Consider the following 13,041-nt stretch of genomic DNA (forward strand, 5'->3'; position numbering starts at 1 on the left):
TAAAGTCCAATTCATCTGTTTTTCTTTCTTTGGTTGCTTGAGCTTCAGATGTCGTATCTAATAAACTACTGCCTAATCCAACGTCAAGAAAATATACATCCATGTGTTCTTCTAAGAGTTTTACAGTTTTAATTCTTATCTTTAGGCCATTAATCTATTTTGAGAAAATTTTTATATATAGTATGAAGTAGAGGTTCAAACTAATTCAACTGGCTATCCAGATGCCCAGCCCTATTTGTTGCAATACTATCCTTTCCCCACTGAATTGTTTTGGCATTTTTGTTCAAAATCAATTGGCCATAGATGTATAGATTTATTTCTGTACTTTCAATTATATTCTATTGATCTATATGTCTATTATTATGCAGTACTACACTGCCTTGATTATGCAGTACTACACTGCCTTGATTACTGTAGTTTTATAGTAAGTTTTGAAATCAGGAATTGTGAGTCTCCATGTTTGTTCTTTTTTTTAAAGATTGATTTGGCTATTTTGAGTCCCTTACATTTGCATATGAATTTTAGAATCAGCTTGTGAATTTCTGCCAAAAAAAAAAAAAGCTAGAATTTTGATAAGGACTGTATTGAATCTGTGAATTAATTTGGGAAATGTTGCCACCTTAATGATATTCAGACTTCCAATCCATGAACATGGCATATCTTTCCATTTATTTAGGTCTTCTTTAATTTCTTACAATGGTGTTTTGAAGTTTGCAGTGTTCACACCTTGCACTTATTTTGTTAAATTTATTAAGTATTTTATTCTTTTTTGATGTTATTGTACAATTTTTAAAATTGACTCTTTATCCAGTGATGTTTCTAAATATATATATTAATTCTGATAGTGTGTCCGTAGAGTCTTTTATATTTTCTAGGTACATAATCATGTTGCTTTCAAGTAATGACAGTTTATTTCTTTCTTCCTAACCCTTATCCCTTATATTTCTTTTTCTATATAATTGTACTGACTAGGACTTCTAGCACAATGTTGAAAAGAAGTATTGAATAGTAAGAGAGAACATTCATCATTCTCCATTTAAATAGAAAAGTTTAAAAATATTTCACTATTGTGTATTTGCTATATATATACATTTGCTATATATTTTTAATGAAAAATTAACATTGAATTTTTGTCAAAGTTTTTTTGACATCTATCAAGAGGATCACATGTTTTTTTTTCCTTTTTGTTCTTTGCCCTGTTAATGTAAGGATTATATTGATCCATTTTTAAATGCTAAGGCTCTCTTGCATGTATGGAATAAGCCATACTTAACTGTGCTGTATTATGCTTTTCAAATATGTGGCTGGATTCCACTTGCTAATATTTTGTTAAGAACATTTGGATTTATATTCATGAATAGACTGATGAATAATTTCTCTTTCTTTTAATGTCCTTGTCAGGATTTGAAATCAAAGTCATGCTGGCCTTCAAAAAAATTAAAATATTAGAAAATATTCTTTCTTTTTTTCTGGAAAAGTTTGGGTAAGTTTGATTTTATTTCTTCCTAAATATTTGGAAAATTTTACCAATGACATTACCAATGAAGTTATCTAAGGCTCAGGGTTTCTTTATGGAAAGATTTTTTTTAAATTACTTCAAATTCATTATTAGTGTTAAGACTACTCAGATTTTCTATTTCTTCTGTCAGTTTTGGTAAGATTTCTCCTCAAGGTATTTATTCCTTTTTACCCAAATTATGTCAAATTTATTGGTATAAAGTTATTCATATCTTGTTGGGGTCTTTTTTACGCCTGTAGGATCTGTAATAATATCACCTTTTTCATTCTTGATATATTTTTTAAATTAATTAATTTATTTTATTTAGTTTTGGTTGCATTGGGTCTTCGTTGCTGCATGCAGGCCCCCTCCAGCTGTGGCAAGTGGGGGCCACTCCTCACTGCAGTGCGCAGGCCTCTTACTGTGGTGGCCTCTCCCCTTGCGGAGCATGGGCTCCAGGCACGCAGGCTTCAATAGTTGTGGCATGCGGCTCAGCAGTTGTGGCTCACAGGCTCTAGAGCACAGGCTCAGCAGGTGTGGCACATGGGCCCAGCTGTTCTGCGGCACGGGGGAGCCTCCCGGACCACAGCCTGAACCCATGTTCCCTGCATTGGCAGGCAGATTCTTAACCACTGTGCCACCAGGGAAGTCTGATATTGTTAATTCATGTTTTATCTCTTCTTTATCAGTCTTGGTAGGGACTTCTTAAATTTATTCATCTTTTCAAGGAACCAAATCCAATAAATTTGGCTGATAAATTTAGCAGTAATAATTAATTCCTTCAGTTATTTTTTTTTCTCAAAATGTCTCGATTTCACTTTAATTTTTGAAGGATATTTTTCACTGCACATGGAAATCTAGGCTGGCAACATTCTGAAGCTATTGTTCCATTATCTTCTGGTTTCCATCATCACTGCTGAGAAGTTAGCTATCAGTTTCACTGTTGCCCTTTGAGGGTAGTGTGTAGTTTTTCTGTGTTTGCTTTTGAAGATTTTCAGCAGTTCTGCTATATTGTGCCCCAGTGTGGTTTTCTATGTATTTGTCTCTGCTTGGGTTTGCTGAAATTCTAAACTCTGTGAGTTGATGTCGTTCATTATTTTGGAATGTTCTCAGCCATTGTCTCTTTAAATATTGCATTTGTCCCATTCTTTCTCTACAGTGTTTCTCAGCCTTTACGCATATGTTAGCACTTTGAGTATTATGCTCTTTTCTGTTCTTTCTGTTCTCTTATCTCTGGGCTTCCATTTAGACATTTTCTATTGATATGTCTAACAGTTCACAAATCCTGTGTTTGGCCATATCCAATCTATTACTAAACCTACCCAAAGAGTTTTTCACTTCAGATATTTTATTTTTCAGTTCTAGGAAGTTCACTTAAATCTCTGTATGGATTCCAATTTTCTGGTTAAAATTTCCATCATTTCATTCATTTCATCTTTTTTTCCCTCTATTTTCTTGAAAATATTAATCATAGTTGTTTTACAATCTTTAAATGCCAACGCCACCATTTGAATCATCCACAGAGTTGCTTCATTTTCTTATATAGTTAATTATGAGTCATATGGCCCTTCCTCTTTGCAGGTCTCACAATTTTTTTATTGTATGGCAGACATTATATCTACAGATTCCAGATTATGTTATATTCCACCATAGAGGGTTTCTTTTTTTCTCTGTCAGGCAAACATGGTGAGTAGCTGATCATATAAACCCTTTTTAAGGCATGGCTTACCCGGCCTTTAATTAAGAGCCTATGGATCCTTGACTCCTCAGCCCTGGAATGGCTCTCCCTCTCTGGAATTTTAGTCCCTTTAGTTCGCTTTCATAGATGTCCTAAAAATTGTAATTTTTATAACTTATGTAGGCTTTTATAATTGCTGCTATCAGAGCATTGGCCTGTCCCAAATTACCTCATCCTACCCAGAAGTGGAAGCTCCTCTGAATTCTTTAAAGAGGAGGATGAGTGCTCCTCGGCTCACAGAGTAGTTCTGTATGTCCTCTTTTGCCATCATTCACTGCAATTACTGTTTATTATAACTACCTATACTATTCAGAGAACATGACTGTTTAGATTACTTTGGTAGGTAGCTGCTGCTCTCACATTCCCCAGTACCTGTTAATTGCTCCCTTTACTGGGCCTTTCACAAAGCAGTGAAAATAGAACCAAGTGAATAAGGAAGAGCTGTATGGTAGACTGCCTATGCCTCAAGTATTAACAACATTTAGTGTTTGTTTTGTAGATTTGCTATGGAACACTGTAAATGTTTTACATTACTATCCATCAGAATTAATTCTTAAAAACTATTCAAACAACAGAAAATAAAATAATAAATAAAATAGTACATGTGTAGCCAGTTGGTGGGATACCCACACACAGAAGATCTATTCCAAGTAATGTTAAAACACAGTAATTTGATTACACATGCCTAGTGAGATATAGTCTAAGAATAAAAATATTTACCATAAAAACCTTAAAGTATTTTTAATAATGACATTAAGAGTGCACTTTGGGGAATTCCCTGGCAGCCCAGTGGCTAGGATTCTGTGCTTCCACAGCAGGGGGCATGGGTTCGATCACTGGTCAGGGATCTAAGATCCCACAAGCTGCACAGTGTGACCAAAAAAAAAAAGTGCACTTTGGTGTTGTTATCCTGAGACTTTGTTGTGTGTATAATGTAGAATAAAGAAAATTAGTGGGGAAACCTTCAAGATGGCAGAGGAGTAAGACATGGAGATCACCTTCCTCCCCACAAATACATCAGAAATACAACTACATGTGAAAAACTCCTACAGAACACCTACTGAATCGTGGCAGAATCTCAGATGCCCAAAAGGCAAGAAACTCCCCACGTGCCTGGCCGTGTGGCTTGGTGCTCCAGCTGGGTATCAGGCCTGTGCCTCTGAGGAGGGAGAGCCAAGTTCAGGACTTTGATCCACTAGAGACCTCCCGGCTCCACGTAATATCAAACGGCAAAAGCTCTCAATCTCAATGTTAAGACGTAGCTCCAATCAACAACCAGCAATCTAGAGTGCTCGACACCCTATGCCAAACAACTGGCAAGACAGGAACACAACCCCATCCATCCATTAGCAGAGAGGCTGCCTAAAATAATAATAAGGTCACAAACACCCCAAAACACACCACCAGACACGGTCCTGCCCACCAGAAAGACAAGATCCAGCCTCAGCCACCAGAACACAGGCACTAGTCCCCTTCACCAGGAAGCCTGCACAACCCACTGAAACAGCCTAAGCCACTGGGGGCAGACACCAAAAACAATGGGAACTAAGAACCTGCAGCCCGCATAAAGGAGACCGCAAACACAGTAAGTTAAGCAAAATGAGAAGACAGAGAAACACACAGCAGATGAAGGAGCAAGGTAAAAATGCACCAGACCAAATAAGTGAAGAGGAAATAGGCAGTCTACCTGAAAAAGAATTCACAGTAATGATAGTAAAGATGATCCAAAATCTTGGAAACAGAATGGAGAAAATAACAAAGATCTAGAAGAACTAAAGAGCAAACAATGATGAACAGCACAATAAATGAAATTAAATATTCTCTAGAGGGAATCTATAGCAGAATAACTGAGGCAGAAGAACGGATAAGTGACATGGAAGATAAAATAGTGGAAATCACTATTGCAGAGCAAAATAAAGGAAAAAGAATGAAAAGATTTGAGGACAGACTCAGAGACCTCTGGGACAACATTAAACACACCAACATTCGAAGAAGAAGAAGAAGAAGAAGAAGAGAAAAGGAAAGGGACCAAGAAAATATTTGAAGAGATTATAGTTGAAAAATTCCCTAATATGGGAAAGGAAATAGTCAATAAAGTCCAGGCAGTGCAGAGAGTCCCATACAGGATAAAGCCAAGGAGAAACACACCAAGACACATATTAATCAAACTATCAAAAATTAAATACAAAGAACAAATATTAAGAGCAGCAAGGGAAAAACAACAAATAACATACAAGGGAATAACCATAAGGTTAAGAGCTAATCTTTCAGCAGAAACTCTGCAAGCAAGAAGGGAGTGGCAAGACACATTTAAAGTGATGAAAGAGATAAACCTACAACCAAGATTACTCTACCCAGCAAAGAATTCATTCAGATTTGACGGAGAAATTAAAAACTTTACAGACAAGCAAAAGCTGAGAGAATTCAGCACCACCAAACCAGCATTACAACAAATGCTAAAGGAACTTCTCCAGGCTGGAAACTCAAGAGAAGGAAAAGACCTACAAAAACAAACCCAAAACAAATGGTAATAGGAACACACATATCGATAATTACCTTAAATGTAAATGGATTCAATGATCCAACCAAAAGACACAGAGTGGCTGAATAGATACAAAAACAAGACCCATATATATGCTGTCTACAAGAGGCCCACTTCAGACTTAGGAACACATACAGACTGAAAGTGAGGGGATGAAAAAAGATATTCCATGCAAATGGAAATCAAAAGAAAGCTGGAGTACAATTCTCATATCAGACAAAATAGACTTTAAAATAAAGACTAATACAAGAGACAAAGAAGGACACTACATAATGATCAAGGGATCAATCCAAGAAGAAGATATAACAAATGTAAATATTTATGCACCCAACATAGAAGCACCTCAATACATAAGGCAAATGCTAACAGCCATAAAAGGGGAAATCGACAGTAACACAATCATAGTAGGGGACTTTAACACCCCATTTTCACCTATGGACAGATCATCCGAAATGAAAATAAATAAGGAAACACAAGCTTTAAATGATACGTTAAACAGGATGGACTAAATTGATATTTATAGGACTTTCCATCCAAAAACAACAGAATACACTTTCTTCTCAAATCCTCATGGAACATTCTCCAGGATAGATCATATCTTGGGTCACAAATCAAGCCTTGGTAAAGTTAAGAAAATTGAAATCATACCAAGTATCTTTTCTGACCACAAAGCTATGAGACTAGATATCAATTTCAGGAAAAAAATCGATAAAAAATAGAAACACATGGAGGCTAAAGAATATGCTACTTAATAACCAAGAGACCACTGAAGAAATCAAAGAGGAAATCAAGGAATCCCTAGAAACAAATGACAATGAAAACACGACAACCCAAAACCTATGGGATGCAGCAAAAGCAGTTCTAAGAGGGAAGTTTATAGCAATACAATCCTACCTCAGGAAACAAGAAATAACTCAAACAAACAACGTAACCTTACACCTAAAGCAATTAGAGGAAGAAGAACAAAAAAAATCCCACAGTAAGCAGTTGGAAAGAAATCATAAAGACCAGATCAGAAATAAATGAAAAAGAAATGAAGGAAACATAGCAAAGATCAATAAAACTAAAAGCTGGTTCTTTGAGAAGATAAACAAAATTGATAAACCATTAGCCAGATTCATCAAGAAAAAAAAGAAGACTCAAATCAATAGAACCAGAAATGAAAAAGGAGAGGTAACAACTGACACTGCAGAAATACAAAGGATCAAGAGAGATTACTACAAGCAACTATATGCCAATAAAATGGACAATCTGGAAGACATGGACAAATTCTTAGAAAAGCACAACCTTCCGAGACTCACCCAGGAAGAAACAGAAAATATAAACAGACCAATCACAAGCACTGAAATTGAGACTGTGATTAAAACTCTTCCAACAAACAAAAGCTCAGGACCAGATGGATTCACAGGAGAATTCTAACAGTTAGAGAAGAGTTAACACCTATGCTTCTCCAACTCTTCCAAAATATAGCAGAGGGAGGAACTCTCCCAAACTCATTCTACTAGGCCACCATCACCCTGATAACAAAACCAGACAAAGATGTCACAAAGAAAGAAAGCTACAGGCCAATATCACTGATGAACATAGATACAAAAATCCTCAACAAAATACCAGCAAACAGAATCCAATGGCACATTAAAAGGATCATACACCATGATCAATTGGGGTTTATCCCAGGAATGCAAGGATTCTTTAATATATGCAAATCAATCAATGTGATAAACCATATTAACAAATTGAAGGAGAAAACCATATGATCATCTCAATAGATGCAGAAAAAGCTTTTGACAAAATTCAACACCCATTTATGATAAAAACCCTTGAGAAAGTAAGCATAGAGGGAACTCACCTACACATAATGAAGGCCATATACAACAAACCCACAGCCAACATTGCTCTCAATGGTGAAAAACTGAAACCATTTCCTCTAAGATCAGGAACAAGACAAGGTTGTCCACTCTCACCACTATTATTCAACATAGTTTTGGAAGTTTTAGCGACAGGAATCAGAGAAGAAAAAGAAATAAAAGGAATCCAAATCGAAAAAGAAGAAGTAAAGCTGTCACTGTTTGCAGAGGACATGATACTATACACAGAGAATCCTAAAGATGCTATGAGAAAACTACTAGAGCTAATCAATGTATTTGGTAAAGTAGCAGGATACAAAATTAATGCCCAGAAATTTCTTGCATTCCTATAAACTAATCATGAAAAATCTGAAAGAGAAATTAAGGAAACACTCTCATTTACCATTGCAACAAAAAGAATAAAATACCTAGGAATAAATCTACCTAGGGAGACAAAAGACCTGTATGCAGAAAACTATAAGACACTGATAAAAGAAATTAAAGATGATACAAACTAATGGAGACATACACCATGTTCTTGGATTGGAAAAATCAACATTGTGATAATTACTATACTACCCAAAGCAATCTACAGATTCAATGCAATCCTTATCAAACCACTACTGACATTTTTCACAGAACTACAAGAAAAAATTACACAATTTGTATGGAAACACAAAAGACCCCAAATAGCCAAAGCAATCTTGAGAAAGAAAAACAGAGTTGGAGGAATCAGGCTCCCTGACTTCAGACTATACTACAAAGCTACAGTAATCAAGACAGTATGGTACTGGCACAAAAACAGAAATATAGATCAATGGAACAGGATAGAAAGCTCAGAGATAAACCCATGCACATATGGTCACCTTATCTTTGATAAGGGAGGCAAGAATATAAAATATAGAAAAGACAGCCTCTTCAGTAAGTGGTGCTGGGAAAACTGGACAGCTACATGTAAAAGGATGAAATTAGAACACTCCCTAACACCATACACAAAAATAAACTCAAAATGGATTAAAGACCTAAATGTAAGGGCAGACGCTGTAAAATTCTTAGAGGAAAACATAGGCAGAACACTCTGTGACATAAATCACAGTAAGATCCTTTTTGACCCACCTCCTAGAGAAATGGAAATAAAAACAAATATAAACAAATGGGACCTAATGAAACTTAAAAGATTTTGCACAGCAAAGGAAACAATAAACAAGACGAAAAGACAACACTCAGAATGGGAGAAAATATTTCCAAATGAAACAACTGTCAAAAGACTAATCTCCAAGATTTACAAGCAGCTCATGCAGCTCAATGTCAAAAAAACAAACAACCCAATCCAAAAATGGGCAGAAGACCTAAATAGACATTTCTCCAAAGAAGATGTACAGATTGCCAACTAACACAAGAAAGGATGCTCAACATCATTAATCATTAGAGAAATGCAAATCAAAACTGCAATGAGGTGTCACCTCACACCAGTCAGAATGGCCATCATAAAAAAATAAATGCTGGAGAGGGTGTGGAGAAGATGGAACCCTCTTGCACTGTTGGTGGGAATGTAAATTGATACAGTCACTATGGAGAACTGCATAGAGGTTCCTTAAAAAACTAAAAATAGAAAAACCATATGACCCAGGAATCCCACTACTGGGCATATACCCTGCGAAAACCATAATTCAAGAAGAGTCATGTACCTCAATGTTCATTGCAGCTCTATTTAGAATAGTCAGCACATGGAAGCAGCCTAAGTGTCCATTGACAGATGAATGGATTAAGAAGATATGGCACATATATACAATGGAATATGACTCTGCCATAAGAAGAAACGAAATTGAGTTATTTGTAGTGAGATGGATGGACCTAGAGACCGTCATACAGAGTGAAGTAAGTCAGAAAGAGAAAAATAAATACCGTATGCTAACACATATATATGGAATCTAAAAAAAAAGAAAAAGGTTCTGAAGAACCTAGGGTCAGGATAGGAATAAAGACGCAGACGTAGAGAATGGACTTGAGAACATGGGGAGTGGGAATGGTAAATTGGGACAAAGTGAGAGAGTGACATGTACTTACACATACCACCAAATGTAAAATAGCTAGCTAGTGGGAAGCAGCCGCATAGCACAGGGAGATCAGCTCAGTGCTTTTTGACCACCTAGAGGGATGTGATAGGGAGGGTGGGAGGGAGATGCAGGAGGGAGGAGATATGGGGATATATGTATATGTATAGCTGACTCACTTTGTTATAAAGCAGAAACTAACACACCATTGTAAAGCAATTATACTCCAATAAAGATGTTAAAAAAAAAAAAGAAAATTAGTGACATTCTATCAGTTTGGGAGTTATTGTGAAACAAATCTCTCAGCATGGCAGAAAGGAGATATAGATTATTGAGTTTAAGGATAAATACTATAGCCCTGAATTTGATTTGGACATTTAACTATGAATCAATTATGTATTTTATCTCAAAAAGAAAAAAATCACATATTTCCTAAATCTGTGCATGGAAAAGGCAAGAGATAATAATCAGTCAATGGCAATGAGCTCTTCCAGCACACAGAAAACTATTTATCATGAAAAGAAACCAGGTATCTTTGGAGAAAAGGCTTATTACAGGTCTGGGTCTGGAATTATAAAAGGTTAAGCCTAGAACATCATATAACCTCACAAAGCAAGGAAGCTGTCAAGACTACTAGGGACATAGCAAAAGGATTCAGGAGCCAATCTGGTGTGTCTAGATGGTATCAAGATGATATATCTACAACATTTATGAGTAATCAGCGGTTTGAACATTAACTCAATATTGGATAATTATTAGTTACTATTAGCTTTTTATGTCTAAGAGTAACGCAGTATTTTTTTCGTAAATCCTTACCATTTACAAATATATACTGAAACATTTACAGAGGAAATAATATGATATCTGATTTTCTTCAAAAAATACAAGGGGAAATCTAAACAGAGGTACAGATGAAACTATATTAGCCCTGAGTTGATAATTGTTTAAGGTGGGTGATGAGTACATGAAGGTTCAATATACACTTCTTTCTACTTTCATCTTTATTTGAATGTCCCATAATAAAAAAAAATTGTCACCTGCTTTGCCTTATCAAATCCATTAATTCTTGTATATCACTTGCTCTCCCCCTGACATGGCCATAAGAATGGAGTGGATATGAAAAGGGGGAAATGTATACAAAAAACTAGTCAAATAATTCTTTGCTCCAAAAATCACCCCAATTTTGACAAATATTAACACTAAGAATTCCTACTGTACATTATTAATGCAATAATTAGAAAGTCTAAACATCTAATTCCACAGTATCCACAATCTGAATGATGATACTGATGATACTACCCTCAGCCATATCTTTGCTTTAATGCAAAACAGGACTAAATACAGCTATTTACCTTTACTGGGCCCTGCTATTGAATGTTTAAAATGGGACATCTCTGTTTCTGGTTTTTTTCGCATAAGTATTTGATTTCCAAATCTCTTGGGTCCTAAGTAAAAGACTGTAAATTTCTGGTGTATATCAAGTCCAACTGAAAAAAGAAAAAAAAAAGCATACAAATGCTTATTAAAGTCATATAAATCCACACATGAGACCATTTATTTGTTTTTATACCTGCTATATTTTATACCTTTTTGAACTGGAAAGTCTAACAAGTCCAGGAAATAGAGATGTTTTAAAGATACTTTAAAAAGTATAACAAATGAAAATTTATACATCTGTCATAAAAATAAAAATCAATGTTCCTACAGTAATTGAAATTTATCTTAAAAAATAAAATGTCTATAAATGAACAGATAAAATTTTAATTTTATTATCCTAGTCTCTGCCATCTTTTACATATCCAAACATACGAAGCTTCCTTTAAAATTATTCATTTTACTTAAATAAATTATTTTTACACAATATCATTTATGTTGCTTTTCTGTTTTACATAAAGGAAATAATTTTTAAATGCTATCATATTTTTTACATTCATGTCTTCATTACTTCAATGAACTTACCATATTCAGAACTAATTAGATTTATGCTAAGATCTTCAGATTTAAGAGCTCGCCTCACATCAATCTTTTTAGCCCAATTTCCAGCTTTTAGCAAAACAGAATCCCTGAAAAAGAGTAATGCATCATTTAATAGTGATCTTGAACACTAAATGAAATGAAATACTAAATTAATGTTCAAGGGCTAACTGATCCTAAGATAGGTCCTATCTGGTAGTAAACTGAAGTGAGACTGAAAACTACCTTCCCCAAGTTCTGAGAATAGGGAAATGGAGTGTCAATGGAGCTACCGTTGCCATAATTTTCTTAACTATATGTTCACCCAACAGCTGGTTCTAAGTTGCACTGAATCATTTCAGGCCTGCTTGAATATATAATTGCTATCAATAACCTATGACCTTGACCTTAAATCACTACCACTTTAAAATGGCTATACAAAAGTTACATGGATTTGTGAGAACTTCAACAGTATTTTTTTAAATGATATGAAATAGTCTGTATCTAATAACACAACACCAGCAACCAATTTTGTGATTGAACTTATTTTAGCCTCCTATAGTCGAGACTGTCATTAGATTTAGTTGTCACAGAGAATAAAGATTTGTATAATTATATATTCTCTGTAAGTGTATCATGGCTAGTTGCAGGAGAGTAATTATCAGTGAAAAGGATATCCTTATCAGTCACTGCAGTCCCATTAGGAACCTTGCACAGGATGTTTTAGGAAGCCATATTCTAGTACACTGGCAAAAATTAGGAGATTCCCATTTCAGAATCACTGCCATCCCGAACTTACAGGTACAGTTATATGCTAGGAGCATAGGCTCTGGAGTAAGAATGCTTGGCTTCAAAACTAGTTTTTGCTGTAAACTACCTATATAACCTTGGTCTCAAATTTCTCCTCTATAAAGTATATATAATGATAGCACCTATCTCATACAAAGACTAAACAATTCAATACCTGGAATCTACTAAGTGCTCAAAAAATATTAGCTGTAGCTACAACTATTATCTTTAGAGTTTGTTTATGACATCCTGGGAGAAAATATCAATATGCAATAGTATTAGAAAAAAGGCTGAAGTAAAATTATAGAATGACATGCTAGAGAACTAGATATAAGGCAAGGTACCTCCTTTATCTATTGGATCTGGTTGCCTGGATCCTACAATGGCGGTAGTAGTTTGTTAGATTTTAATTTGGAAATAGAAGATATATTTTGAAGTAAGTAGAAGGAAGATTGCACTCAAAGAGTAGTAAGGTCATGAATGATAGGAGAAAAGCAACAAAATAAGAAAGTTCAGCAACAGTGAATTAGAGCTACTCCTAAAGGTCATCTATTACTTGTTTCAAACCATGGTGACAGACTTTACACTTTGTTCATTTGAGTACTAAATATCATCTAAAC

General features: G+C 35.2%; 1 protein-coding gene across 1 annotated transcript in view; it reads right to left on the bottom strand.

Moving 5' to 3' along the window:
• The window catches only part of HFM1 (helicase for meiosis 1), a 121,535-nt gene that overhangs the window by 38,122 nt on the left and 70,372 nt on the right, over positions 1 to 13,041 (bottom strand). Inside the window, exons 27-28 of the mRNA XM_027114305.1 lie at positions 11,639 to 11,742; positions 11,032 to 11,166 (exon numbers count right to left, since the gene is read on the bottom strand). Of these exons, the coding sequence (XP_026970106.1) occupies positions 11,032 to 11,166; positions 11,639 to 11,742 (239 nt within the window). The remainder of the gene's footprint in view (positions 1 to 11,031; positions 11,167 to 11,638; positions 11,743 to 13,041) is intronic.

Source organism: Aethalodelphis obliquidens, unplaced genomic scaffold, assembly GCF_003676395.1.
Source record: "Aethalodelphis obliquidens isolate GAN/ISIS:26980383/991018 unplaced genomic scaffold, ASM367639v1 scaffold13, whole genome shotgun sequence".
Classification (NCBI taxonomy): domain Eukaryota; kingdom Metazoa; phylum Chordata; class Mammalia; order Artiodactyla; family Delphinidae; genus Aethalodelphis; species Aethalodelphis obliquidens.